Source organism: Acanthaster planci, linkage group LG02, assembly GCF_054643075.1.
Source record: "Acanthaster planci isolate LZ-2023a linkage group LG02, COTS_SCS, whole genome shotgun sequence".
NCBI classification, from domain to species: domain Eukaryota; kingdom Metazoa; phylum Echinodermata; class Asteroidea; order Valvatida; family Acanthasteridae; genus Acanthaster; species Acanthaster planci.
Genome location: NC_141778.1, coordinates 8,531,795 through 8,559,609, shown reverse-complemented (window position 1 = coordinate 8,559,609; position 27,815 = coordinate 8,531,795). Strand labels below are relative to the sequence as shown.

Below are 27,815 nucleotides of genomic sequence, written 5' to 3'. Positions count from 1 at the left end.
TCTTTTCAAGTCATTATCACTTTTAAATCAATAATTGGGTTTTGGGGCTCAACACAGAAAAAGAGAACGATGTTCTGAATTATTTCGTATTTTAGTCATTTTTTTTAATTGGCCAATATTGGACATTCCATGGATGCTGAAAACTGTACACGAGTTCAAATTAACCATTCCACAATGCAATTCGAGTTATTTCATGAAAAGGAACATTCTAAAGAAATCTTAACAAATTAACACAAATTGTACTTCAGAAAATAGTTCCAACATGTTTCATCAGTCTACAAATTCAATTGGTCTGAATTCCATGCCCATCCTAGTTTAATTAAATCACATTCAATCCAAGACTAGCTTTTGAATGATAAACAGTTGAATCTTAAAAAGCAAACAAACTAAATAAAAAACAGAAGGCACAAAAAGTGTTGTTTAGATTCCGAAAGGACTGTTCTATTAATAAAAGGATGTTAACTTTGTTGTATAAGACAAATCTGCAGTGTGCATGCCCCAATGCAGACAAACTGTACCACTAAGGCGAGAAACAGATGTTCCATTCAGGGTTTTCATTTACATGGATTATAAAATAAGCATCAGCAAAAGGGCAAACCAGCAGTTATCTGTGACGTCCACGTGTTCACAATACAAGTCTGGTAGGAGTCCCACAACCTATTGCAGCTATTCGTGGAGTTGTGCACAGCATTTCATATCTCCATGCCAACCACTGGGGGGCAGAGGAGCACCACTGGGGGTATGGGACAAAATGCATTGTCGGACATAAAACCATGTGGAGAACTGCCTTCTAAAAGCAAGCAATATACATGTGCTACAAATACAAAAACCTTGTTGAAGATGAAAAAAAACCCATACTTTTAGAACAGCCTTTTACTTTTAAAACTTCTCTGGCCAATGTGAAGTCATATTAATCAAAGATCTGGGCCACATTTTTACACTGAAATTGAAAAGAGGCCAGGAACTGCAGACAGGATAAGTAAGAACACCACTTCTCTTGAAGAAGTGTGTATATGCTCGTCAGCTCACTGCAGGCTAAGGCAATGGTATAATTCCTTGGGCCTTAATTTCTTATGTTAAATGAAAATTGGAAACAAAATTTGTGAGATTTCAAATGTTCCAGTATGACTTCAAATGTTTTGAAAGCTTCTAAAAATACACTACAATGTAATCCACTCCCCCCCCAAATTTTAAACCTAAATGTACCCACTGAAAAGGTCAATGACCTTACCCACAAATTGACCTCCACGATGCTCAAGAAACAATTTCATTTCAATGCACATAAATGAAAGTGTGCAATCAACGCATTTACATTCAATAACCAAACGGAAGGGTAAAAGACTTAAAATAGGATTATCGAACTATACAGTTTATACAAAGTGATCGTTTTCCTAACTTAGGTGGCCACATTCATAAATACATGTATTGGCCAATTTAATGGAGGTAAGAACTGAAAGTTTGTAAACTTCAAATAAACATGGTAAGAACAAGATGAACAGATTACCAGCCAAAATATGATTTACATGTTTACAGCCGGATGTTGATGATTTAAACGCACAGAATACAGGTTTCAATGCAAAATGTTGAGTTCAGGAGGTCAGGAAAGTTACGAGGCTTGGTTTATAAGGTTGGCAAGTCCTTCAGCTGGAGATGGAGTCTAAGCCATGACCAACTCCATCTTCCTCAACTGACCATTAACTAGCCTTGTATCTTACTCTATACTGAGAATCAGACAACAAAGTCCTCCAAAGTTAACAATAGCCTTGATCCATTGATGTGATTACTAAACCATACGTCTAGCAAGATGTAATAATCAGTAATATTTGAATACAAACTAATTTTAGTATACAAACAGACTTTTACAATCAAAATTCGTACTTGGGTTCCCAAGATGTGATCGAAGACCCTGCTACCATTTTCTGCACATTCAAGTTAAGAAGGGGGCGGAGGTGGGGGTGGCTGACCGAGGGCTGGAGGCATCTGAGACAGTGGGGGTGGGGGCTGACTGAAGGCCATCTGTCCGGGTAATGGGGGTGGGGGACCCTGTGGCATGGGAGGCTGGAACGTGGGCAAGGGGGCCGACTGTGGGGGCGCAGCCATCGGGGGCGGAGACTGCATCGGGGGTGGGGGTGGAACCGCTGCCCACTGCAGGGGCGGAGGCGGCACAGTCAGTGATGCCTGAGAGCCAGTTGCTTGGGTAGTCACCGTAGAGACCTGTGGCTGTTGCTGCTGCTGTTGTTGTTGTTGCTGTTGCAGGAGCTGTTGCCAAGCTGCTGCACTCACGGCGCTGGCTGTGGTTGTCGGAGCTACAAAGAACACAAAAGATGCCTGTCAATTTCTCAAATTTGTGATCACAAACACTTGTGCAGTCTTTGATTTTAATACATCTTCTTTGAAGCCCACACCCTAACAATGATTAAATGTAAAAACAATTCTGCAATCGAGTTACATCCACAAAGCTGGTGCTGGCACAACTGAAAATGGTATGCTCTCAACTTAAACACTGGGAATAAGAGGAGGAAATCCCATTCCTAGTTCTGTTTATCTCATTGTTTGCGAAGAAGAAAAGAAGGGATTTGAAAACAAAGAGGAATTAAATGATCTGCAAAAAAGTTACACGACGGCAAATCTAAACGACAAGACAGTTAAAAAGGGAAAAACATGTGCTTCAGGAAAACTCCTATGCAGGATTAAAAGATATGAAGTGTTAATTCGACTATGGGGTCAGAAATTTCAGTTATAACCCCAAAAACCTGCTGTATCCGAATTAATGGTGAATGAAAGTCACAGGATTTTAGCACCATACCAGAACATCTGTAACTGAAAGAAAACAGGTTTGTAATCTTCCCATAAACACAGGCAAGAACAAACAAGACAAAGCAGTTCATTACATGGCAGGAGAGTACCTGTGGGCTGATGCCATGGCAGATTTGCCACTGATACGCCAACTGACAGCCCTCCCTCTGGAACAAAGGAAAACAATGTGTCATAGGTTAGAATGAAGCAGAACAGACCATAGAGCACTTTGGTATGGTGCCCAAAAAATTTTTTTACAACACTTATATGGACCTTTTCCAGACATCTGTCATATCCCTGCAAGGCAAATTTGTAGTAAATATGATACGGTCAAATTGGTCCCCAAAAATATACCGAACAGAAAGGAAACAGAGAAGCAATTGTTCAGCATAGATGTGACTTGTGTCCAATCAACAATGATTTCGGAGGGAATTCAAACAGTTCGCTGTGCGTAGTCTGACAATCAGATGTGTACCGATGCAAACCTGTAAAATGGGGTAAGACTTGTACTGGAAATCAATCTGCTTATATTAGCTTCAGGCATTTCCACTCTGCAAAACTACGCTAATTGATTTTTTTTTTAATGTTGAATAGTGGAAGGGAAATCCACAACACAAGCTGGAATGCATCACAGCAGGGCAAGCACTGCATGGCTGGTGCGTTTGTCTTAAACACATGATGTCTTCTATTAAATGGTTAGCTATTTGCCAAAATCCAGATGGGTCCTCTATACTTCAACAGTAGAATCTAAAATGACTTAACGAGTTGATCAACTTGTTTGAATTTCCAAGGGCATCAGTTTTCAGCAGACCTTGAGCTCCTCTAGCCTTTGAGGATGGTGGTTACAAGACTACAGACAGACGAAAAGCCATGCTTCCAAAAACAAATGAACTTTGTTGAATGAATTAAACTAATAAATCTGCACAAATGAAATTACATTCTAAGCAAGGTTACATTAACAGGGTAATTTCAGGCCCCATGCAAACACTAAAATGGTGTACCCCTGCGCAGTCATCAACGAGAAATCACACAAGAAACCAAACCATGACCAAATTTGATAACCCTATTTCTGAGGGGAAAGGTAAATTCACCAAGTATTCAGAGATTCCAGGTCTGAAATCGAGATAATTTGGTAAATTTGTTGCTGCTGGCAGCATTCACAATTCCACCTGTTTTAGGTATTGAAGTGTCAAAAGAAACTGAAAATGTGCCGTTACACCCCAAAGACTGGGTATAATTTGCATCAGTAGGATGTTTGCACACATGTATTTCTTCTGCATTCTAAACCCTGGAAAATATTGGAGTTTCAGACACCTACAAATGTTCAGAGGTCAGGGTGCACCTGCAAAATTGCAAACCACAGAAGCATGGATTTCTGTTAAGCATGAAATTCAGAAAAGAAACAGCATGCAAAAGAACAAAAACTGCTAAGACAATATATGCTGGGGTGATGAGGGAAAACACAGGCATTCACTATTACTTCTTCTGCGGATGGAGAAAAGCTTGTCGTTATTTTTCTTGAGTAAATAATAAACTGGTTACTAATGCTGGTTTGATTCAAAGGAATCAAACCAGCAAACATACAAAATACAGAAGTTTGTCATTTTTCTTCACAACGGCAGACAACCTACTGCACTGTCTTGTTTTATATCAAGTATCTGACAGAATCAGCTGAACGTATAAGCACTTCTACCAACTCCACTATCAACCCAAAGTTGACCGCAAATATGTAAAGGGATACAAAAACCATTCAGACTCTCGTGTGGGAAGGCTTAGCAGTCAAAAACTGCAACAGGTTCACTGCAGCACCAAACATGCCAGATGCTGAGTGCAGTGAAGCATGGTTAATATCAAATGCTTGGGCTGGGTTTACCGTGAAAAAAGATCGACAAAGACTTTTGGAGTGGCATAGTGCTCTGTAGAAGACTACGTCAAAGGATTCTGAAGTATACATGTGCTAAATCTGTGGGCAAAATATCAAAACATTTGAATTTAAAGTAGCAAAGTTTGTTAGATGGTTGTGTGCCGGGACTTTTACAAAAGCTGTGCAAGTCATTCAAGCTTAACCTGTCAACTTTCGAAACTTATTGGGAGCATTAGACAGTCAGTTGTTGAATTCGAGCTGAAGCGAATGCCCAGTAATATACGGCCCCCAAAAAACCCTTTCAGTCAAGCATGACACACTACAATTGAAGAAAGAAGGTGAGGGGTATTTTGCATGCATTTTTGTTTCAGAGCTTTCAGGCAACGTCCAATACCTTGAGCAAGGCGCTGCCATGGTGGCGAGGTCGCCAGGCCGGTAGTTGAGACCACCGGTCTCCCGCCTATGGAGAGAAGGATGATGGTTTAACCCTGACCATACTTGGTCAAAAAACTTCCATGCAACATACAGCTACACATGTAGGGCTAAGAATGTCATTACGGTCTGTCTGAAATTCACCAGCTCTTTGGGGGGTCTTGGCTTACCCACAAAAGGGCCTTATACTCTGAATAATTGTGTGTCCCACTCCAGCAAAATTCAAGTCATACGGAAACAAAACGAAATACTACCAAGCCCAAACGAAATACATCCAAAATCTGTAGATGTCAGGGAGCTTCTCTAACCAACCTTCCTTTTGCTGTAAACGTCAAAAACAGTAAAAAAATCCTTCCACTTGATTTCCCCCAGTACACAGACACATATGGGAAATGTGACTGGTTTTGACTGATAAGACAACTGTGTCAAGAATGCATCTTTGCATAGGTGAGTTCTAAACTCTGGCAAGTCCCCCCCTCTTCCCAAATGGTAATAGTCCTTGAGTCCAAGCTTGAACAGGAATGGCATATTGCTAATGGAATACAGTAAGTGCATTCCCATCTGGAGCACACAGTGTTCCATAAAGGAACAATCCAAAGGAAATGTAAACACTCCAACTTTTGAGATGTTCCCTCAATATCAACTTTAGATGAAATTTTTACTCTTCAATTGCTAAATACATGCAGGTCTTCTCATTTAAACTGACATGACGGATAACTTGTAAGTCGTGAGCTTCTCACCAATTTTTTTTCTCTTTTCAGAAAACTTGTCGGCATGAATAAAACCAACATGCTGCCTGTTGAGACAAATGTATGCTCCCACATGAAGCGTTTTTACTGAGCACATTGCATTTTAGATGCTTAGGGTAAGTGTGGGTATACCCGATCGGCGGGAGAACCCGATCAGCCGTGATTTTTTTCATATAGTAGGGCCTACACTCTATTCATTTCATTCACGTCACAGTCTGTAGGCCCTACTATATGAAAAAAATCTTGGCTGATGGGGTTCTCCCCCCAATCGGGTATACCCACACTTACCCTACCCACTGTAAAATTCCTCTTCATTCGCCACAATTTCATGAATAGTGAACAAGTTCTCTTACGGTTGCAAGCTTACTAGTTTCCCATTCTTACCTGCACTTGTTTGGACTTGCCATGGGGCGGCTGATGTGGGCTGTGGTGGAGGGGGTGGATCACTGCTCGGAGGTGGAGGCGGGGGTGCGGCCAGGAGTGACGTGGGTGGAGGAGGTACGGGCATGGCCAGTGCTTGCATGCCAGCCAGTGTCGGCATAGCTATCAAACAGATAGAGAAGTTGACAGATTAGTTACAAATTATCACCCGTATGTACTGTAAACTACAATGTATGAAGTGTAAACAATCACACCGACCCCTTTTCTTTATGGTGTCGGTTAAGGAGACTGGAAATTGCATAGAAAATTCAATGACGGGTCATGAAAATGCACCGCTAGATCATTCTGAACACTGGTACATTAGTATTAACTCTTTTAAATGTCACAAGAATTTTTGTGTGGAGAGGATTAATCAGACATTGGGGATTTCATTTACTTCATGCTTCAGTGACTATGTTGTCTCCTGATGTTGATCAGGCCATATTGATGATGTGCCACCAGGTAAAACGAAGAGACTAGAACATGAAAGATGGTGTTTTTGAATTGACTGTCGGTGTAAAGAAGGAAAATTAAATTCTGCACTGTTTCTGAAGGAGAAAGGTCATGTAAGGTTGTTACACTTCATCACTTGTAAAAGCCAGAGCAGTGTACCTGTTGCAGATGTGGGAATGGTACTTGTTGCTGTCTGCTGCTGTGAGGCCGGTGGCGGTGGAGGCATCCCCCATGGGGGCGGGTTCCCACCCCCCATGCCGTGGGGCGGCATATTCATCATGCCTGGAGGGGGCTGCATCATGCCTGGCGGGGGTAATAGTCCCGGGGGAGGCGGATTCATACCAAACTGGCCGGGGGGTCCGCCAGGGGGAGGCGGGCCACCAAAATTGGGAGGTGGAGGGCCTGAGGGATGGCCAGGTGGTCCCGGGGGACCACCTCCGCCTCCTGGGGGCCCACGGTGGTGGTGGGGAGGAGGAGGGATGCCCAGCAGACTCGGGGGCTTGTTCTGACCAGGGGGTCCATGGTGGTCCTTGTTCATCCAATGGGGCTGAAAATTCTGCCCCATCTGCAACAGTAGAAACAGCATAACAGTATCAACTAGTGATGAGCTTGATGCATGCACACACAACCTTGAATCAATCATACATCCTGCAATTACTTCACCCACAAAATCTTCAAACCAAGTCCCACCAAAGGTGATTGGATGTTAAGGTGCCCTGATTATAAGTGGAAACACAATATCCGTCCAGGCATGTGTAGAACGGAGAGTTGTAGTCTGGCTCCGACCATTATCCCTATGCAAATTTCAACAATGCTTGAACTGGCAAAGGCAGCAAACACGCATCATCTACATCAAAGCTGCTTATTTCTGAACATGGGATTAAAATTTTGCTTTTGGAAACAATGGGAAATAGGAAGGTTTTTTTTTTTTGGAATAATTTTATGCACATGTTCAGCACATATGGTAGCACTTGAAAAAGGAACAGGTTTGCTTAAAAAAAGGTTTCATACAAAAGTTAACTATTTATTGTAACTGTAGAGTCAAAGATTTTCCGCGATCATGGAAAACAGACGGAATTCACAGAATCAACACTATGAAACAGAATCCAACCATTTGCGCATGCCAACAGAATTATGTATTCCGATTTTTTTTTTTTTAATTGATGTTTATCAAAGCAGTGTCACTCACCAGCGGGCGGGGATGATTCTGATGATTCTGGTTATGCTGGTTGGGCGGGGTGGACAGAAGTGGCCTGGGTCCACCCATGTTGGGCGGGCCTTGCTGGCTGTGAGGGGGCGGAGGCATGTTCATCTTGGGCTCCAACGGGGGTGGTCCTTCACCGAGCTCTGCCATGAGGGACATATACTGCGGGTGGGAGAGGCGAGAACAGTCTTTGAAGTCATTGCATCAATGGCTGTGGCACTCCTAAACGGAACTTTCTTAACTACAATTATAGTGTGCTAACATAAGCTTTCCAACGAGTTGCTCTCACTGATAAAAAAACTGATAACATGAAGTTTAAAATTGTGAAACAGAAGAGTCGTAGTCCATGCTGTGACATTTTGAAGGCTTATTTACCACAAAAAATACACTTTAAATTTTCATTAAAATATCAACCTTATTATCCCTTTTCCAATTAGGTTTAGTTTCTGAAGAGAAAAGATGAGGTAGAAATGGAGATTTTGCCGTCTCCTAAATTAACACCATGCAATATCCATGACATTACTTTGTGACACATCACACAATGGTCAATAATGCAGTAATGGTCCACCCCTGTGCAACTGTTCTGAATAATGGAACGACCCCCTCACCTTACCATCACACTGTGCAAGTCTGGTTCAGTTGGTTCAGTGTCAGAGCATGACAGATTACACCAATGACCACTTATCCCAGACATGCACTGAGGTGTCACACAGTGCTGCAATGATTATACCCATCCCCGAGGGAGTAAAGGTCACACGCAAATCTATGCTATCCCTACCTCCGAGTCCATCTTGGCCTTCTCGGCTGCACTAGGGCCTGCCATCCGGGGTGGGGCACCATTGGGCCCACCCAAGGGTCCACCCCCACCACCCATGGGACCGCCCATCCCACTACCGTCCAGCTTGGCACGGCAGTCCTGCGCAAGGTGGCCCGTGCCACCACACAGGGAACAGACGATGGTACTGGTGATGTTCTGTTTCTCAGGGCACTGCCAGGTACGATGTGTGAGGGCGCCGCAATTGGAACATCTGTAACAAAAAAAAGCGCCATGTTTCAAAGAGTACAGTCACTTGCATCAAATCAAACACTTGATGAAAAAATGAAGGCTTTAGAAAGTTAAAACCTATTTATTTTTGTATCTTACAGGTACAGTGTGCATTTCAAGGAAATTGGATAAAATTTTAGGAATTGTTTTGTTCAGTAACATACCTCTTGGCTTGTTTTGAGAGTTTCTGCCAGTGGTTAAAAATGGTCGTTTTGCATGGGAAACCTGCTTTGCGTGAATCCATGTCATCATTTATGAAATATGTAACTTGCCATTTCAAGGTGGCGCTCACTGGAGTGAGCTTGTGAGTAGAAAATTGCCCTGTTTAAATGCACTTCCAGATCCCATATTTCCCACCGAGGATTACTATTTTTCATGGGTGGGGGCATTAACCATCCCCCTTCTTGGTCCCAAACAAACCTTGTGGTGTCCTCGTCTCGCAGTGTACCGTTGAGACGAGCGAGCTCACGCAGCTGCATCCTTCTCAGATCATTCTGCCCCTCGGGCGTCTCAATTCCCTGCTTGATAATCTCACGGATCTACAAAACCACCACCAAGGCAACGGAGAAAAAAAAAAGGAAGGGAAAGGGGTCGGGGCAACACCAAAGAAAGGCGACCGCACAACATCAAAGAAGAGATGGTGTAGTGGGAAGAAGGACAGGTGTAGGAATGAAAGAAACAAGAAAAAAAAAAGGGGGAACTATAAGTACGCAAGCACAGACTGACACATCACTTTTTCTTTCCAGTTTGACACTCAAGATACCTTGAGACATCAGCGTCGCGGAGGGTTCCATTGAGGGCGGCGAGCTCGCGCAACTGCGACCGTTTGAGCTCGTTGTGACCCTCTGGCGCCTCTATGCCATTGTTGATGATGTACCTGATCTAGTGGGGGAGGAGAGATATTGGCGACAAGGGGCGGAGTTACTGTGGAGCAAGAGGGGGTTAGTACACAAGCGGGTGACACACCTGGCCAAGAGCCAGTGTGGACTGCTGTGAACGGTGTGTCTTGGTTGGTAACCTATTTTGCCATCAGCCGATTGCTCTACGTCCCTTCTTGAAAGTCAGGACACTGAAATTTTGAACTAGCCATTTCATGACATTCCCACACACTTCCAATGTCCCGAGTTCCAACTGAGCAATACAAGTTGTAACCAAACCCAAGCAAAGTGCAACACACAATGCAACAGTGGTCTGAAGGTGTACACTGTTGGATGTATCTGGGTCATTCCATGAGGCTGGGGCACAATTTGTGACAGTGTCAATTGTTACATGGGTTTCGTAAAAATGAACAGCTATTTCCCTGCATGTGGCTTCCAAATTGACATTGATATACATCTTACAAGATTGAATGCAGACGTGTGTATTATTTTTACAGAGCAAATGACCTACTCTACTGGTCATGACAAGTGGTAAAAGTTGTGCATGTAACAAGCACCATCAAATCTTGCCCCTACCTCACTGAATGACCCATCTGGTGAACACAAACGGCAAGGTATGCCACGCATATGCGTAGTGTAGGGGCTGGTAATTATACAGTTAGTAATGACAGAGGGTGAAAATTTGACAAGGGAGTACTCAGGAATCAGCTGCTTTTAATCTTTTGTTTGTCAAGGCCAGATGAGGTGTCATCTTTAGAAAGTTATGATCAGAAAATTTCCCCTGTATGATCAGACTTTAAAGTGTAGCCGCAGTGAATTTTTTTGACACAACTTTTCTGCAACTTTGTGTTCTTTTTCAATGTACATATATGAACTCTTTCATGTTCCCAAAATTGCACTGAAAATGCACTTTTTTGTTTAAACACTTAAAATTATCCATGCTTTCCTGGACAACTGACGAGGGTGTTGCTGCATAATGACCAACAGTAATTGACAAAGAAGAAAAAATTTAGTCCACCAAAATCTACAAAAATGCATGACTTTTTGTGTAAAAGCCAGTGTAAAATTTAGACTTTCGTTCTGGGATGACATCACAGTTTTGCTCATAAATATGGAATACTCATTAGCCTAAAAACTCAACAAGCAGCAAAATACCCGTTGAAGTAGTGAGGCCAAAGTTGAAAAAAAGGTTAACTGAGACACAAAGGTGCATTTTGAAGGGCTGTATTACAAAAAAATGATTGCAGCTACCCTTTAAGCTATTGAAGAACCATGAAACACAACATTCTCTTTGGCAAGGTGCAGCACTGTATTGCATTCAACATTGCTCTCATTATAGCTGGTTCCAATTGGTTGCAATTTGCAAGGTATTTGGTGATCAGTTGATGGGGGCTCAGATTCAACATAAATAAACTGAAACACTGCATAATGACCATGATCAAATCAAATGTGGATGACGCAAGAATCATGCACACTGGGGGTTCCTGGCCTGTGGAGAAAAGCAGAAATGGTGTTGAACATAATCAAGTCATGCAGCCAGTAAGCAAAAAAATTTATCATAATTTATCATGATTTACTTTTTTTTCTCCCAATTGCAGCCAGGATTTACAAGGAAATAAGGTTTTTTTTTAATCCCAAATGCCATTTCCTTGTATAAATGTATCTAACTTACTGTAGTCACACAAAAAAATTTAACTCTCTTCTTTTTTAACTTCAGGAAATGTGACTCAACATGAGAAACATGGATTTTTTACTTAATGGCCAACATTACATTCGTTAACACTGACTGCTATGGAATGTTTTAGGAAGGTGCATTTAAAATGTGCCACGATTGAGGAAAAAAATGCACAAACATCAAACAAAAATGTGAGCATATGCAGGCACTTCTTCCATTACATTAACATTTTGAATTGGGTATTATTGTTCATGCAGGAAAGGTTTGTGTATTTTCTTGAGGAAGTGTAAAGGGCAGCATGGGACAGTAAGCATAAGATCACATGACATAATTCCCAGTTCCTAATCTGCATCTGCATTCCACAACCGGTGCTGCGTCCATTTCCTTTTATTTATATAAAACTTCCATTTACAATGAATTATCCAGCAACTTTCACAGCTGAATTTGGAGTGTTTAATTACTAATTACGATATGAAGTCAGGATCTTACTCAGTTTGGAAGGCAACAGGAGGGCAGAAGTGTACTAGTCTGAATAACAGGTTGCTTAAATTTCAGACAGGTGATTGGGGCCCAATGTCATGGTGCTGCTTACTGCAAGCAAAAAATCGGCACTTACCATAGCAGAAAATTCTACGCTTACGGTTAGCAAGGAATTTTGACTTGTGTGCATGTGTACATCCCGTAACTACATGTAAGGATTCTGTGCTTGAAAGGTTAGCACAGAAATTTTGTGCTAGCACCATTGGCGCAGAATGGAGATCGTAAGCGTGGAATGCTGCGGTCAGCAGCGCCATAAAATTGGGCCCTGATTTCTCCAAATTCTTAAGACATGAAATGTTCTACAGTAAACATTTGCTGGCAGAAATAGAGGGCTATGTACCTGATTATCATTCAATCTGAAGCCTCAAAACTACACTGGAGGCAGAGTTAGATACATTTACTTCTGGAGGAGGGAGGGGGGGCTCTATACTTCAGTGAACTTTTCAAATAAGTCTGATGAGAAACCGGAAATTATTTTCATGGGGCATAAATGGGCGCTGTGAAATTCGTTGGTCCTTTTTTCAGGAATGAAAGATGAACACCAACTGAAACTAGACAAAAGTTTACTTCAAAAGTCTAGAGGTACTCAACCTGCACCTTAGACTTCACATTTATTATCACGAGCAACATAAATTGACATTAGAAAACAAAGTCTTGTGATAGAAGCATGAATTTGTTGCAAGGAACAAACAGGTGTGGCATGCAATTAATGAAAACTGGTTGCATGACAGCAAAGAAACACTGAGCACGTGAAAAACAGGTATTTATTGCATAAAAGCAACAGTGTCACAGCAAACACCATTTTTGCATCAAGAATTTCCAAGCATCCAAGGTGACAAATTTTATTTGCCCATATAAACAAATTTATTCTGCCCTTCCCAATAATATAGATACACATACATACAAGTATATCACTTTATATAGGCCGGATTTTACAGAGCTGCTGAACAAGTTTATGCTCCGAGCCAAAATTAACAGAGAACAGTAACAAGCCATGTGCATCAATTTCATTTTAAAAGCCATCTCAACCAGTTAGGGCTGAGAATAACGTGTGCGCCTATGAAAACCATTGGCTACAGCTACATGTACCTCCCACTGACGGCCATTTCCGAGAGGCAGTCAAGTCCACAAAATTGGACCAGGACAAGAACAATTCAACACTCAAATCAGCTTACCTGGTCGACAGCTTTCTTGACGGCTTCTGAGGTGTTGGCCGTTACCAGGGCGTGGAGGGGTTCATCTTCGCCAGGAAGGGGCTGACCATCTTTGCGGCCCACTTTGCCCTCCTTGACCGACCCTTTGCCCCTGATCATGACCTTGGTTCCTGTATCTTTTTCCAGTTTCTTCAGAGTGTTTCCACTGTAAATAAATTGTGATATCATTTTTAAGGAGGTAACTTACACAGTGTCTAACACCTTGAGACCATTTACCCGTTAACATTTGGGCAAAGCCAAGCTACCTAGTGACTGATCCTACTGACTCAAGAAAAACTACTGCAAAAGACAATGTCTTATGTCCTACCGTGGCCCGATTAAAAGTCCAACAAAGTTGATGTCTGGGTGGTCATCCTGCGGGATCATGACTCGATCACTCACACGTTGAACTGGAGGCCTAAAAGAACCAAGCAAATGATGGAAATTAGGGGGTACAAAAATCACACAGGCAGTTACGGCAAATGAGTAAGTTTGGTATTCAAACTACACACGCACAAAGCAAAGTGCATCACAAATCATTTGAGATCAGTACACGTAAGCAAGGTCGATCCCCATCAGCACAGTTGTATGCTAACGCACATACCAATACAAGAACATGTTCATACAAGCATGACGTCAGGTGCTTTCTTCTTGAAACACCCTGCTTTTAATGAAGTAACAAATTGGCTTAATGTGAAGCGTCTGGAGTGTGGAACTGGAAAACTACATGGCACATACTTGTAATCTGCAGGCGGCTTATAGTCCGGGTTGAGCAGCATAGCCTCCTGGATGAGAATATGGCGTTGTTCCTCCAGCTTCTTGCGGGTTCGGTATTCCCGCGTGTTGAGGCGCTTCCCCTCATGATTGTAGACAGGCTCTGGCGACGGTGACCTGCCAAAGAAAGACCACATGAAAAAAAAAAGTGCTAGGAGAATACTCCAGCTGTTAATACATATGAGTTGACCTGGGCCCAACTTCTTAGAGATGCTTGAAACTGAAATTTGCTGAGGACAAAAATACATGCTAATAGCAGAAACCCTGGTGGATTACCAGCCATTATATCATGATATACCCATACCGGTATGTACTACTCGTGACTGGTTTCCAACCGAGGTTTGCTAAACAGATACAGTTGCAAAGCCTTCTTTTGTGTTCCAGGAAATTGGGTCCAGTGCCGAGACCACTGGTTGCAAGTTGAACCCCTACATGAATGTGTTCGATTTTGTTCGGGAATACTAAAGGACTACGGCTGCAGTTGCCACAAGTGGATGCCAAGTCTAATCAAGCACAAATGATTAACCATAGTCTGAGTTGGTTTCACTTAACATACTCCTGACCATGACTTGCACAGTCTGATCAGCTGTTTGGGGACCAGCCTATGAGGGTCTGTTGCACCACTGGTCATTCGTGGCCACATGCATTGTTGTGGATAGCAGGGCACTTGGACAGTGGAGTACTATTATGTGCTTGACATACATGTAGTCAAACTGCAGGTTCTGACTTTTTCAAACCAGTGCACAGGAACAAGGCATTCCATGTATCAATTAGGAGATAACCAATAACTCCTGATCAAACTTGTTCTAAACTGATCACAGTCTACTACATGTATGTGTAATGGCCACACGCAAGAGGGTGGTTTTGAGATCAGCGTGGACCAGCAGCCTCTACCTGCCAATGCAGGGTACAAATCTAAACTGAGCATGTGGAGACTCCTACAACCTACGTAACTCCAATTCTAACCTAGAAACTGTGTACAGACTGAGGTACAATTCAACAATAAACACCGTTCTGCTTTCTCCCAGCCAAAGCAGGGACTCCCACAGAATATGACAACCCTCCTGGATTCCAGTGAAAAGCAAAAGGTCAAACAAAGGGCTTTTTGTTCGCTGCTCTGGTCAACATGGCCAAAGTAAGAATTTGACTGTTGACTGCTGTTAGATTGAATAGGCCAAAGATTAATAAACATGCATGCATTCCAGTCAAACAATAAAGTTAAGCCTATTACCTCACTCATGTACAAAAAAATTATTCAAGTGTTCAAGTCTGTGAAGAAATTCACAACGCTGTTACTGTGACTTTTTTGTACATGTATCTTCATTTAGGTTCCTACGCTCTTGTGAAAGCAGTGAATTTTATTAAGGGGAAAGTGTTGAAAGCCTAGATTTGCATCAAGAAACAAAATCTAACACTGAGTGGCATATGCAAATAGCACATTCTCCGTTCACAGCCAGCCCAAATTGGACATGCAAAGCTCTGTGAGGAGTAATGACAGCTAGGCTCAATTCATGTAGTTTTGAATTTACCCAGCAAATCCAAACATAATTTCACTCAACTGCGAAACAGTACTCAAGTACGTAACCAACCAAAGGCACATTACATTGTGCGGCTGTTTGGCTGATAACCTGCTTTCCCTGACCAAATATTGTCAGCGTGCATATTTCTTAACATATTGCTTAGTGAAATTGACTCCAGAGGTTGACTTTGTTTCACCTAGACACTATACTGGTGTGGACAGAGTTTTTTAAGCAAAACTCAGTGGCTGATACTCAGAGGCTGTACTCAATCAAAGTAAAGTCAGGGTTATACATGTACATGTATTTTCACAGGGGTAAGGAAATGCTAAAATGGGGAGTGTACTGTGTCAGGTGTGCAATTTTTTCCCTTTTTAGGGAAGGAAACTGATGTCTAGTTAAGAAGCCAAGGCACTTCTTTGATCCCCTGAAGAAAATTAAGGTCAAGCAATTGAGTCTCTCCTTGGGAATCACAAGGAACAAAATGATGGTTATTGACGTTTCAGGGGGAAAATAAGATGTGGTTAATTTTTTTTTTCTCTCTGTGATTTCCATCTGGCCTGCCACAGGCTGCCGTTGGGAACAAAATGGTTAATTTTCATGGTGATTATTCAAAATGGACATTGTGATTGAAGAGGTGGTGGCAGCAGCCGACGTTTAACGGCGGAGAGACAGACAGCATAGCCAACCTTTCAAAAGAGAAAGATTAGGTTCGCTGGATAATGAATAATAACAGAAATACAATTACAATCAGGTTATTATTCATGTAAAAAGAGAGGAAAGCTTGTTTTACAAAAAGGGGGGGTGGGTGTACCTATAATCCAGCCTTTCCCTCCTGGCAGCAGAAAAGGGTTGTCTGGCATTTGGACTGATCTCCAGGGGAAAACGCTTGTTAATTTTGCCCGACAGGACAGTCGCCGGACTGACATGAAAAAATGGGTTATAAGCAGAACAATACATTTCACTGAATGCCAGCAACGACTCCTGTGGATAAATGCCAGCACTAGCTCTCCGAGTCATTGTTGCCTTAGTGATGAAAAGGGCAACTGTGATCTCTACAGAATAGTATTTTTCCAAATTTACTGTGATCTTTAATCCGTCATTGAGATCTGCTATTTTATCTTGCTCCTTTAACACATAAGAGTCTCAAGTCTTCACAAATTATCAACAATCAGGATAACACCAATTTCAACGAAAGGTACTTTCAGAATTTCTTGTATTTTTAAGTTGAATCCTGGTAATAACAGCTACCTCATTTCTGATTGTTTCATATTTTGTGAAGCTTTGTGACATATCACTGCAAATTTTGTTTTACTGAATTTAACAAAGAAAATTCTTCAGAATACAATTCACAATATGTTATTATCGGAGACAATTGTTCAAACCTTGGCACCTCTTTGAAACAATTTCTGTTATTGCTGCAGTAGATACTGTACACGTATCACTCTATTCTTCTATGAACTGTTTTCACTTTAAATTGATTTATTTCAATTGCACAAGTAACGCAGTACTGTGGCCAAGTAGGGATCTTTTCAAACTTGTTTATATCATACGTACAAATGCATAGATCTATGGCTTCTGCAAATAAGGCATTCAGTAACCAACAGACAAAAATCTTGAAATGCCAACATTCTCAACTGCCATCGATGCAAAAGAAGTGACAAATTGAGAAGAGAAAAGCGGTTTAAAAGAAAAGGTTACGCTTTGGGTGAGAAGCACAAACCTATCCTCGGGAGGCGGGATTCCCAGATCTCCAGAACGGAGCTGACGGCTGATCTCTTCAACCTGCAAGTGCACTGTGGAGTTGTGTGAAAGGTTAGAAAGGAAAAAACAGAAAATAATATGAACTGGTTTAAGAACAAAAATGTCAAAATTAATTCACAATTTTGTCTTGCACTGACCATTTACACTAGCTGCCTTGCATATTTTGACTAGGGACCTTACTTACATGTATTAAATCCCTTCAACATCCTTCACTTTGATGGAAACCAACAGCACACTCTTAGTACTTTTATTTACCTTTTATGTCCAAAATTTTATAGCGTTATGAAAAGTGATGTGTGTGTTGGTTGGTCTTTTAAATCTCTCCAGTCCTCTGAACCTTCCTGTTAGACTTTGAAAGATCTAGGAGGATCGATATTAAATATTCAACAAAATTTGTCATGGGGCAGCAGTGGTGGGTACACGTTTCTTTAACAGCAGGGTAAGTTTGGGTAAACGGTAACATCCAACATTATAATTACAGGACAATTCCACTATACCATACCAAACAAATTTTCTGTGCACTTTTACCGATCATTAAAAATTTGCTTTAACCATGAAAAACCTTTTGGGTGACTGAACATAACAACTCGAGAGTCATATTAACTGCAAAGAAACATCGGTCCACATGTGGCACTTTCAGTTACATTTATTGGTATGAGATTTGCATTTGTGCACAGGCGGCCATATTGACTGACTGCTGCCTAGGCCATGCACCTAGTACATGAACATGTACTAACGGTGATTCTGATACAAAAACTCTTGCTTTGTCTTATCTTGCTTGCAAAGGCAAGCCTTGTTACCTTGAAAATATTTATCAAAACAGGAAAAAGTATGCAGATTTTGCTTGCTTTCATCATTTTCCACAGCGTTTGCCTGGCATTTCTTACGTTCCTGACTTAGGCTGCACAACATGTGATTTTCAAGAGATGACTCAAGGAAAACTCCTAAAAAACTCGATTTCAGTATGCAATTCAACTTCCAGTGAGAACTACGGTACCGGTACATGTACATGTACCTACAAGGTGAAATATGAAGTTCAACAACATGCATTTATCTTGGTGTCATTCACTTTTGTCTTGATATTCTGTAAGTTGCCCAAAATCCTCTTGCAAAACATTCATGAGGCGGGCCACAACATGTACGAATTGGCCTGAGCCAAGAAGAGGCGCATCAGTGACTGAAAATTGCTACACGAAACGACCACTGTACCAAACATTTTGTTGTAACAGGGTTGTTCTTTACGTACAAAATCAATGAGTGGGTAGAAAGCATTTCTTAACAAACACTACCAACAATGAAAGACTAGAGAGAAACAAAGATCAACTCATTGAAGTTCTAGAAAGTCACATGCAGTGTACCGAGTTGTTGGCAATGACACGACCTTGACTTTTTGGGGGAGGGGTGGGGTAAGGAAATGATGAAAGTGGGATTTTGTAGTTAAAAAAAATGCAGTTGTAAATGTACATGTATGTAGGAATGTTACATGCTATTAAAGACATGGGGAAATGTCAGAAAAATAGCCCTCCAATCTTCAATATGTTTCACTAAGGACTGGTAGCTTTTTCTTCAAGACACTAAATCTTTTTCAATAAAGCATCTACCGGTACATACAGTATATCAAATGTCATGAATGTAAGACATACCGGTGCATGTACCTGTACCCTCAGACCCCTGGGGCAAATGTACTGTGGCAGTTTCATAGTCAGTCAGATGATGACAAAGGGGTGCATGAAGAGTGATGTTTCTGAATATTACGCTGTGTATGGGTGCATCGTGAAATAGATGTGGCACATTTTATGCACACACAAGTTTCAATATCTACATTGCAAAACCAATTACAGAATAAGCTTGGGCGGTTCCAGCAGGTACCCAGTTCTACCCGGTTCCAACATCAGGAACCGGCACCGGGTATCAATACTGGGTATTTTTCAGATCCGGGTACCCATGGAGGATTTGGACCACAGCGAAATATGAAGACATTCATGTACATGTATAACGTGTTGAGGCAAGTCTAGAGTGGCAAGCCGGGTGCTTTGTTTTTGCGGCCAATGGGCTGGGCTATGTGGCGCCAGTAGGCAAGACAGCTATCAATATGTACATGATACATGTACATGTAGGTGTACGGTGTACAACGTACGGTACGCACATGTACCGTACATGTATATGTACTTAACGTGTACACAGTGTACTTTACGGCTCTGCCTCAGCAGCTCAAGTCCGGAGACTGATAGCCGGCGCAAATTTTAACTCCTTAAGTCAGACATGAGCTCTTATTCCTCCATGAGTCAGATCCAAGCTCCAAGAAGTTCTTGCAAACAGACATACGGCAGACAAACAGATTTTATTGCCAACTTCGCAAATTCAATGATTTTACAAGGACACACTAATGGCAGACATAGAAAAACCTTTGACCTTAACTTTGTTACAAATGTTTTTCTTTAAATTACCCTGAACCGTGTACCGCTATAACTCGGAACCGGGTATTTATGTGGAACCGCAACTGGCTCCGTAAACGGTGGAACCGCCCAAGCGTATTACAGAACGACACACACTAAAAATCACTTATTTTTGGAGCGATATGATTCGTAAGGTAAACATCAGGTCTCGGAAACATTTTCTCCATGCAAACATGTACATCTGGCCCATAGCATGCATTGTAATGGGAGCCACACCAGCCATCTGCAGTTTCTGCTGCGAAAATGTAAAAAATGCGTCCAAAAAGACCGATAAGAATGTACTGGCATGTAGACAGGTGACCAGAGAAAAATTGTGGCACAAGCCGCTAGGAAGACTGGGAACTCATTTGTGCATCACTTTTCAGAGTTGATGAATCAAAAGTGTGTATGGTAATTCATGCATCATTACTCTCCAAATGTTGACCCGCCTGCAAGAACTGAGGCACATGTCCCTGGGGTCCAAGGGTGCATCTTACAACTGATGGATGTACAAGACACCATTTCTCAGACAAAGTAATTTCCACATAACAAAAGATGAAATGAAAGACAATAAATGCGACATCTATGTGAAAAAAACAATAAAACAGTTTATGGTTATAATTCATTAATAGGAATGTGATGCAGCTGTATTTATCATGTAAACATCAAACAAATTACGCATCACAGATGTCACCTTAACAATGATTGCTTCAATTGTCAACTCTTGTTAGAAAAATAGAAGTGTGAGAATGCACAATGTAATACTCAATCCACGGTGAGATTTTAAGTCTGTCATGACTCAAATTTTATGCAAGATGCTGCATGCGAACATCCCGACATGACACTCGCTAGTAAACCTTGCAAAATTAAGACTATCTTTAAATTACAAAGCAACAAGATTGATGAATATGGACTGAGGAAAATCAAGGTCAACATTTCAAACAAGTTCAACAGAGCTGTTCAGTGTTCTCCACAGCATCAAATTTTAGCAGGGTGGCAGGCAATGCAAGTGCTAAGAGCAAGGCCTTTACAATGTGGTGTCCAGGGCCCACAACAGGGCTCTGGGAAAGTTTGGATTTTGGGGGATTCAGTCATTTAATGGGGGTTTGGGGTTAATGGCCTTATTTTTAGAGGAGTCTGAAACTGACAAAATCCTTTTAGAAATCAATCACTGGTTCTTTATTTCTGTCTGGCAAGATTCACTGGCATGCATCAACGAGGCAATGCATTTGATGACTGGCTGTAGTTGGTAACCACAGCAGACGATTAGCGACCATACATGTAGGTACCAACAAAAACCACCTACACAGAAAAGATTCTAAATCGGGCCAAGATTAAACAATACACACAGGAGACACCTATTGATGACTAACTCTGCTTGCAATTATGTGTTCCAGGATTTATAAACACTTGTTAATGGGTCACCAACAATGCGTTTTACCCGTTAAGTCACAAAAACCTTCCAGTGTAAAAGTATTCTGTACAATGTTATGACAGATTTTCTCCCCATAGGAATGTGCATATTTTCACAAGGACCAACAGTATGTTTTTGTTATAAGCATGATAACCAGAATTTTGTTATAGCCGATTTCATAATGAGAGATTGTAGTTGCTCTTTGATGAGGCATTTGCTGGGCACTTCAATCATAAACGCTACAGCAATACTGATGAATGTTGATACTGGCAACCCATCATGTTTGTTTCTCAGTGTGCTAAACCTCCTCATACATGTACTTCGATGAACAGTGAAGACAGAGAAAAATGGGGAAACCCAATGGAAAAAAATAGCAGGGCAGTGAATAGTTTGGCCGGGTGGCAAAACTTTAGCGAGGTGGCAGAAAATTATAGCAAGGCGGCCTGCCCTACTAAAACTCCTTATGGAGAACACTGTTAGTTAACCCATTTCACAATGAACAAAATTCTTGTGGTAAATAAAAACAATCATAGGATACATGTATTTGTAGGCAATTCATGTTTCATTTGGCATACCCAGATTCAAAATTGCAAAAAAAAAACCAGAGTGAATACTTACACAAAACCTGCTTTTCCTGGTCTTTGCTGAGCCCAGAAGGAATGATGGACGCCACACCAGTTGGCTTAGTTTCCTCCCCGCCCCAACGACTTCTTTTCCGTTTCTTGTCGGGAGGCCAGTTGGTGGAATCTGCATGCAAATAAATAAAACATTTAGTAGTAGAGGTTTACATCAGAGCTCAGAGACTTGTCAAACTCAGAGAAGTCCCTTTCTTTGGAGACAAAATCTGCCCTCTAAAAGAGAGAATGTCTCCTTTTTTCCAAGTGGGCTTGGATCCCAAACCTGCACTCTATAATAAACTTGTTCCCCATGTTTTCCTGTTCATATATGTTATTTTAATTTGTTTCTAGTAAACTTTGTTCTACATGTATGTCACTTGAATACTGTATGTGAAGGATTAGTAGTCAGAAAACTTTTTGATGCGGTCTTTTCCCACACTCAATGCACCATTGCAGATTCCAGCTTGTAATCCCAGAAGTAATTTATTTTTAATGGCAGCCTAGGGTGTGTTCTTCTGCTGAATCCAGGGCCCAAACATGCTGTGTGGATGTTGGGATTTATATGGCGGGCTGCACTGAATGCTGTGCTGTAGAGCTGTGAAGAGAATGGATATCCTTTATGTTTATCTACACACTTTGAAATGCTGCGATATTACAATTCTTGTACATGAAGGCAGACTAAAAACGAGTGTTGTAGTCGAGTACTTTTTTTCGAGTACTTTGACTGCGGAGTACAAAGACAGGTCGAGTACTTTGCCAGCCGACTACAAGTACTGGTTTCCGAGTACAAGTACTTGCACTTCCGAGTACGAGTACAAGTACTTCTAATTCTGAGTACGAGTACAAGTACTTCTAATTCAAAAGTAGTTTTATCTTAATTTAGAGACTCTAAGACGTGCCACTGTGTAAAAGAAACACCGAATGCAGATGACATGGCTAAAGAACAAGTGATCTGGCTAGCAATGTCATGGTCACTACGCGTGCGTTGCAGCAGTTAACACAACGTGCACGGCGCGGCGAAATCTATTTTCCAGACTCAATTATTCACATGCCTGTGATTTTTTGTATGCTGGGTTCGTCGTTAGAATTTTCAGGTCCAGGAACCAGACTACCAATGTCCAAGTAAATCGCAGGACAAGTCTGGAGTACCACAATATAATTTGCGTACGTGATTGGTTAAGTACGCGCACAGACGGCGTAACTCTTTCCTATGCACAACCTACATGTACTATAAATTGTGGAAATAAAAATTGCTAGTAGGGCTATGTCCAGTGCTCTAGCCAGGCATTCAAAAGCATATCGGGACAATACCCCTACACGTTGAAAATCCTCCAATATGCAATCAATACGCTCCTATTTTACTGGGGAATGCTAATACTAAGTTTAAGAAACATTGCAATCAGAGATTTGAAAAAAGAATTCTTCAAAAAATCAACAAAAAGTTACCAGAATATCGGCAAAATGCACCAAAATTAAATGAAACTTCCACAACAGACATTAGGTGGTGAAAAAGATGTTTTGGGTGATTCTTTGGAATTTTTGAGAACCATTCTCACTTGACTATATGTAGAGTCGTGGAGCGTTAGCATGACCGATCCCGTCCAAAATCGAAAAAGAGGAATACTAACGCTCCACTTAGTAGAGCTTCATGTAGTGTGGGGCTAGCCCCAGACTGGGGGCCAGTCTGCTAGACTCCCTCCATATCCTACATGTACATGTAGGCCCCACAGTGGTCCATTAAAAAAGTGGGGACTCAGCGAAAATGCCTTCTATGAAACCCCTTTTGCAGTTACGGATCACTCAACCCATCAATTATCTGATTTATTACTTTGGGCGATTTCCCAGTCGCAGAAGTTCATGAAATTTTTGTTTTGATTTGGGCCGTCCATTTACCATGTTTACTACAGTGATTAACTCCCGATGGCTAACCGATGCCAAATACAGTCAGGATCTCTTTGGTCTGGGAACCACACAGAGTTATTACGTAGATCCCCAGAGCATAACACTGCCAATGAACGCTGATGAATGATGAACCAAAATGCATACGATGCTTGGAATCGAGTCTTAACTCATTGCCAAACTGCGTCGCATGTGTGGAGCGCATACCATTCACTTATCCAATCCCCATCCCACACGATGATGACGCGCACCCATGAAATGGAAAATAACCGACGGCTGTTGTTTTCAACACGTTCATTGCATTCACGCATACATACACGTACAAGGCTTCATTACGAGCGATACACAGTTGCTGATAAAACAGCAGTTTGGATCATGGTCTCTAACGCTGTCTGGTTCCCAGACCAAAGAAAAGAGATCCCGACTGTGTCTGGCATCAGTCAGCCATCAAAGTTAATCGTTGTAGTAGACGAATGGCCCAAATCAAAAACAAAATTTCAAGGACTTCTACGAATTGGAAATCGCCCAAATTAATACATCAGAGAATTGATGGGTGAGTGATCCGTAAATGCAAAGGGGGTTTCATAGAAGGCATTTTCGCTGAGTCCCCACTTTTTTAATGGACCGCTGTGGGGGCCTACCGGTAGGATAGAGCTATATATGCAATCACACATATGAAGCCAAACCACGGTTCACAACCATGCACAATGGATGACATCTAGATGCTCAACCAACCATAAAAACTTCACGTGTGAAATTAGGCTCCAATAGCATTCGGGCTTTACTTTCCTTAAAAAAAAAAACCTCCCTGCCCACAATTCCGACCCGTGATTCGAACCCACACACCTTGCATCACAAATCATTATGCCGTAACCGCTTGACTACTGCAATTCACACAAATTGATGGTGTTTTTACTGTTGATATAACGATGAACGGCAGCAACGTAAGTTTAATACACATTGGGCATGCGCAATACAAACACAACCATCGTGGTTTGGCTTCATACGTATGGTTGCATATATATCTCGTAGGATACGCAGGGAGTCCAGTAGACTGGCTCCCAGTCTGGGGCTAATGGACATCAAGTCAACTCGTACCCGGGACAACTCATACCCAGGTCAGCTCATAGTCATACCCCCAAACTCCCGCCCAAGTCAATTCGTACCCAGGTCATCTCGTACCCACGTCAACTCGTACCCAGGACTACTTGTACCCAGGGCAACTCATACTCCATACGTTACAATAGTGCTGCAGCCAAACCGTCAAACCGAACCAAATCGTCGAACATTGCACTTTTGAACCGAACCAAACTGGTCGGTTCGGATGTTCAGTTTTAATATGACATGACATTGGTAGTGCACAGATGCACGCAAGAAAACATGATAAAAAAGCAAACACAACAAAAAATGGATAACGCAACAGTACCGCTCTGACGTTCCGGACATGTGCTATAAACTTACGATGGCCCTGCATCACGCATGGTTGTAAAAAGCACGTGGTAAGATATCACTATTGATCAACCGAGAACACGCAACATATGGCATTTCCTCTGCACAACAATTCTAAGACTTCCAAATTCTCACTACATCCAATTGTGCTTATGTTTATTCCAACTTACATGTAGCATTATGTTTCCCAATCTCCGGTAGCCATGCCCTTATGTTCCATATTAGGCCAATGATGTCAGAAATGGCCGTGCAAAGATTTTGATTGAATATTGATCAGAGTAGGACTCGTGCTCAGTCAAAGGCAACTCAGGAAGGAAAACTAATTTTGGTTCACGCGGTGGCCCAACTTACAAGGATTTTTTAAGTGAAGGAGAGGATTGTGGAACATTATTAATCAATTAAAATTAATTAAAAAGTTGATTCTTTGCAAGCAAGCAGCCATTATCCATTGATACAAGGGTATGAATTGTCTGAGGTACGAATTGACTCGGGAATGAATTGACTAGGGCACGAGTTGACTGGGGTACGAGTTGTCCCGGGTACAAAATGAGGCCCAGATTCTAATCTTAGTGTGGACATGGTGCATCTACACGCTACACTAAGTACACAAACAACTAAAGAAGTAGGACTACTCTAATATTGTTGTCAAACTTAAGTACCTATGGACTTTCCAGGGCCCCCAGGCCCACTGGGTGACGGCCCTGCTGGCGCTGGGCGCTTCCCCATGATATTCGCCGTGACTCTAGCAGCAGCTTCTCTCGCAGCATTCAACATGGAGCTCTCACCGCCGCCGCCTATCGGGCCCGTTAAACCACCTCCAGCCATGCCAGGTGCCTTTTGACCCCGTAAAATGGGATGCAGGGTACCCAGAGGTATACTATTCGCCCCTGTTCCTGCCATTTAGCTGATTTATAGCCTCAACAACAACTATTTAATGTGAAAAAGCCGCAAATTTAACGATAAGCGTCGCACTCGCAACATGAAAGAAAAGAAGACGAAAAACATGGCGCTGAAGCTGCCGCTGGTAGTTGTATTACATGCTTCCACTGCATATTTTGGAAAGTGGGACCAGTGGAAATAATTGATCATTCTATTACCTACGGAAGCGTATTGCTGCCAACGTAAACATCTTTGGCGCTATATTATCATCTTTGTTTAAACGGCACGGTTTCAAACCAGCCGGCCTAGCGCCTGCTGATGCGCCGACCAGATTCCAATCACGTGTGTTTCTTCCAGCCAGATTTCGAAATGCATTGATAAGAAAATTATTATTATTTATTCGGCCAAACAAGAGTGAACAAAACAAACTAGAGCATGTATATTAAAGAGAAAAAGACAAACAACAAACCAAAAGAACCCACTTTAAGGTTGCCAGGATTAATAAAAGTGAAAATAAACCACTGTAGCTTGAAAGCCAATTAATCCATCCTCAAAGTGGAGCAAAAAACATTAACGGTAGAAAACTATAATGGTAAGAGAATCACTGGGGAAAAAAGAAAGTAGAATAAGAAGTATAGAAAAGCAAAACCATGAATACGAAGAGACTAGCATCCTTAATAGGTGGCCTAAAAATAGGGATATTGCATAAGGGAAAAGAAGGAAGTGACTAGATACTAACCCGTGAAACCTGGTCTGCTATTTTTCTCAAGACTCTTAGAGGGTTCATGCTTGGACTCTGTTTCTGCATCAATTGAAAAAGGAAATCCCAAACACAATGATAAAATTGGAAAATGAATAGCACAAATGGGTCGGATTCGAACCAGGGAGTATGGATCTGTTGTTCAAATCACTACCAACTAAGCTATCGAAACGACGTAATGGATTCCGTTTTTGAAATGTCTCAAATGGTGTATTGCATTGTGCCCTCTTCATGAATCATTGGTCACCCCACCTACTGAAAAAAAAGTAGCGCACCAGGTTTCACGGGCTAGTATTAAGTCACTTCCGGAAAAGAATGGTGAATAGAAAAAAAATCGGGGGATAAAGATTCAGAGTTGTTATAGGCACTTCACTCCTCGTGAAAATGTCAACCATTTTATAATGGTCAAAAGATGAAATCTAAAAAGGACGATTCAACAGCAAATCGCCCGTCCGTACCATTTATATGCACAGCAAGATGAACCTTTCGATGAAATATGCAAATAATGCAAGCGCATGCGCATTACTACAACTGGTTGGCAAAGTTGCTTAAAAGTTAAATCAATGACGTAACAAAACAAATCTCCATGCGTGCGCCACTAGCACTATTGCCGTTTCTGTACTAGTGTAGTTTGACATGGGTGCAAAACTTGAAGTCAAGGAATTGTTACTTTCTAATCCCAGGAGACTGAAAACTTCACTTAGTTTCGAGAAAAAAAATGGGTGCTCAAGTATCGGGCAAAAGCTGTAATGCAGTTTTGATTGACCTTCAACGTAACGCTCCAGGTAGTGGTTTCTAGCAGATCGCCTACGCTACCGACAGTGTCGACGGCCGCGGCGCTTGCCAATCTGTGGTAGTAGCTCGCATGCGTCAGTCCAATTTGCATTTCATGGCAAAGGTCCACTATTGCTGGAGGACATTGAGATAAGCACGCCGACCCCCCCACCCCGTCAACGCCTATTGACCTTTTTTACCCACGTGACTAAATGTAAACAATACCACACGTGTGGACTGCCTTACCACGGTGATCGCATGTATACCTATGGCAGCTTCAACCA

General features: G+C 41.8%; 1 protein-coding gene across 5 annotated transcripts; it reads right to left on the bottom strand.

Moving 5' to 3' along the window:
• Window positions 1-79: 79 nt before the first annotated feature.
• Window positions 80-26,137, bottom strand: sf1 (splicing factor 1). Of its 5 annotated transcripts, XM_022235375.2 has the most exons (14): window positions 25,778-26,137; window positions 21,772-21,900; window positions 17,264-17,336; window positions 13,988-14,140; window positions 13,578-13,667; window positions 13,232-13,415; window positions 9,384-9,502; window positions 8,697-8,946; window positions 7,904-8,080; window positions 6,874-7,279; window positions 6,226-6,384; window positions 5,055-5,120; window positions 2,907-2,963; window positions 80-2,306 (listed from the first exon to the last, which is right to left on the bottom strand). In XM_022235375.2, the coding sequence occupies exons 1-14, from the start codon at window positions 26,016-26,018 to the stop codon at window positions 1,933-1,935; spliced, it is 2,478 nt and encodes an 825-aa protein (XP_022091067.2). In that variant the 5' UTR covers window positions 26,019-26,137; the 3' UTR covers window positions 80-1,932. The 5 variants fall into 5 exon arrangements, with proteins under 5 accessions (XP_022091067.2, XP_086989289.1, XP_022091068.2 ...); XM_087133163.1 differs by lacking the exon at window positions 2,907-2,963; XM_022235376.2 differs by lacking the exon at window positions 5,055-5,120.
• Between the last annotated feature and the right edge of the window lie 1,678 nt (window positions 26,138-27,815).

What these genes read in the sequence shown, in the direction of transcription:
- sf1 (XM_022235375.2), bottom strand. Translation starts at nt 26,018, where the DNA reads ATGGCAGGAACAGGGGCGAATAGTATACCTCTGGGTACCCTGCATCCC. An exon ending in AAGCCGCCTGCAGATTACAA is followed by an intron (nt 13,668 to 13,987) that starts GTATGTGCCATG and finishes TGGTTCTTTTAG; the next exon opens with GCCTCCAGTTCAACGTGTGA. An exon ending in AGAATCATCCCCGCCCGCTG is followed by an intron (nt 7,280 to 7,903) that starts GTGAGTGACACT and finishes CTACTGTTGCAG; the next exon opens with ATGGGGCAGAATTTTCAGCC.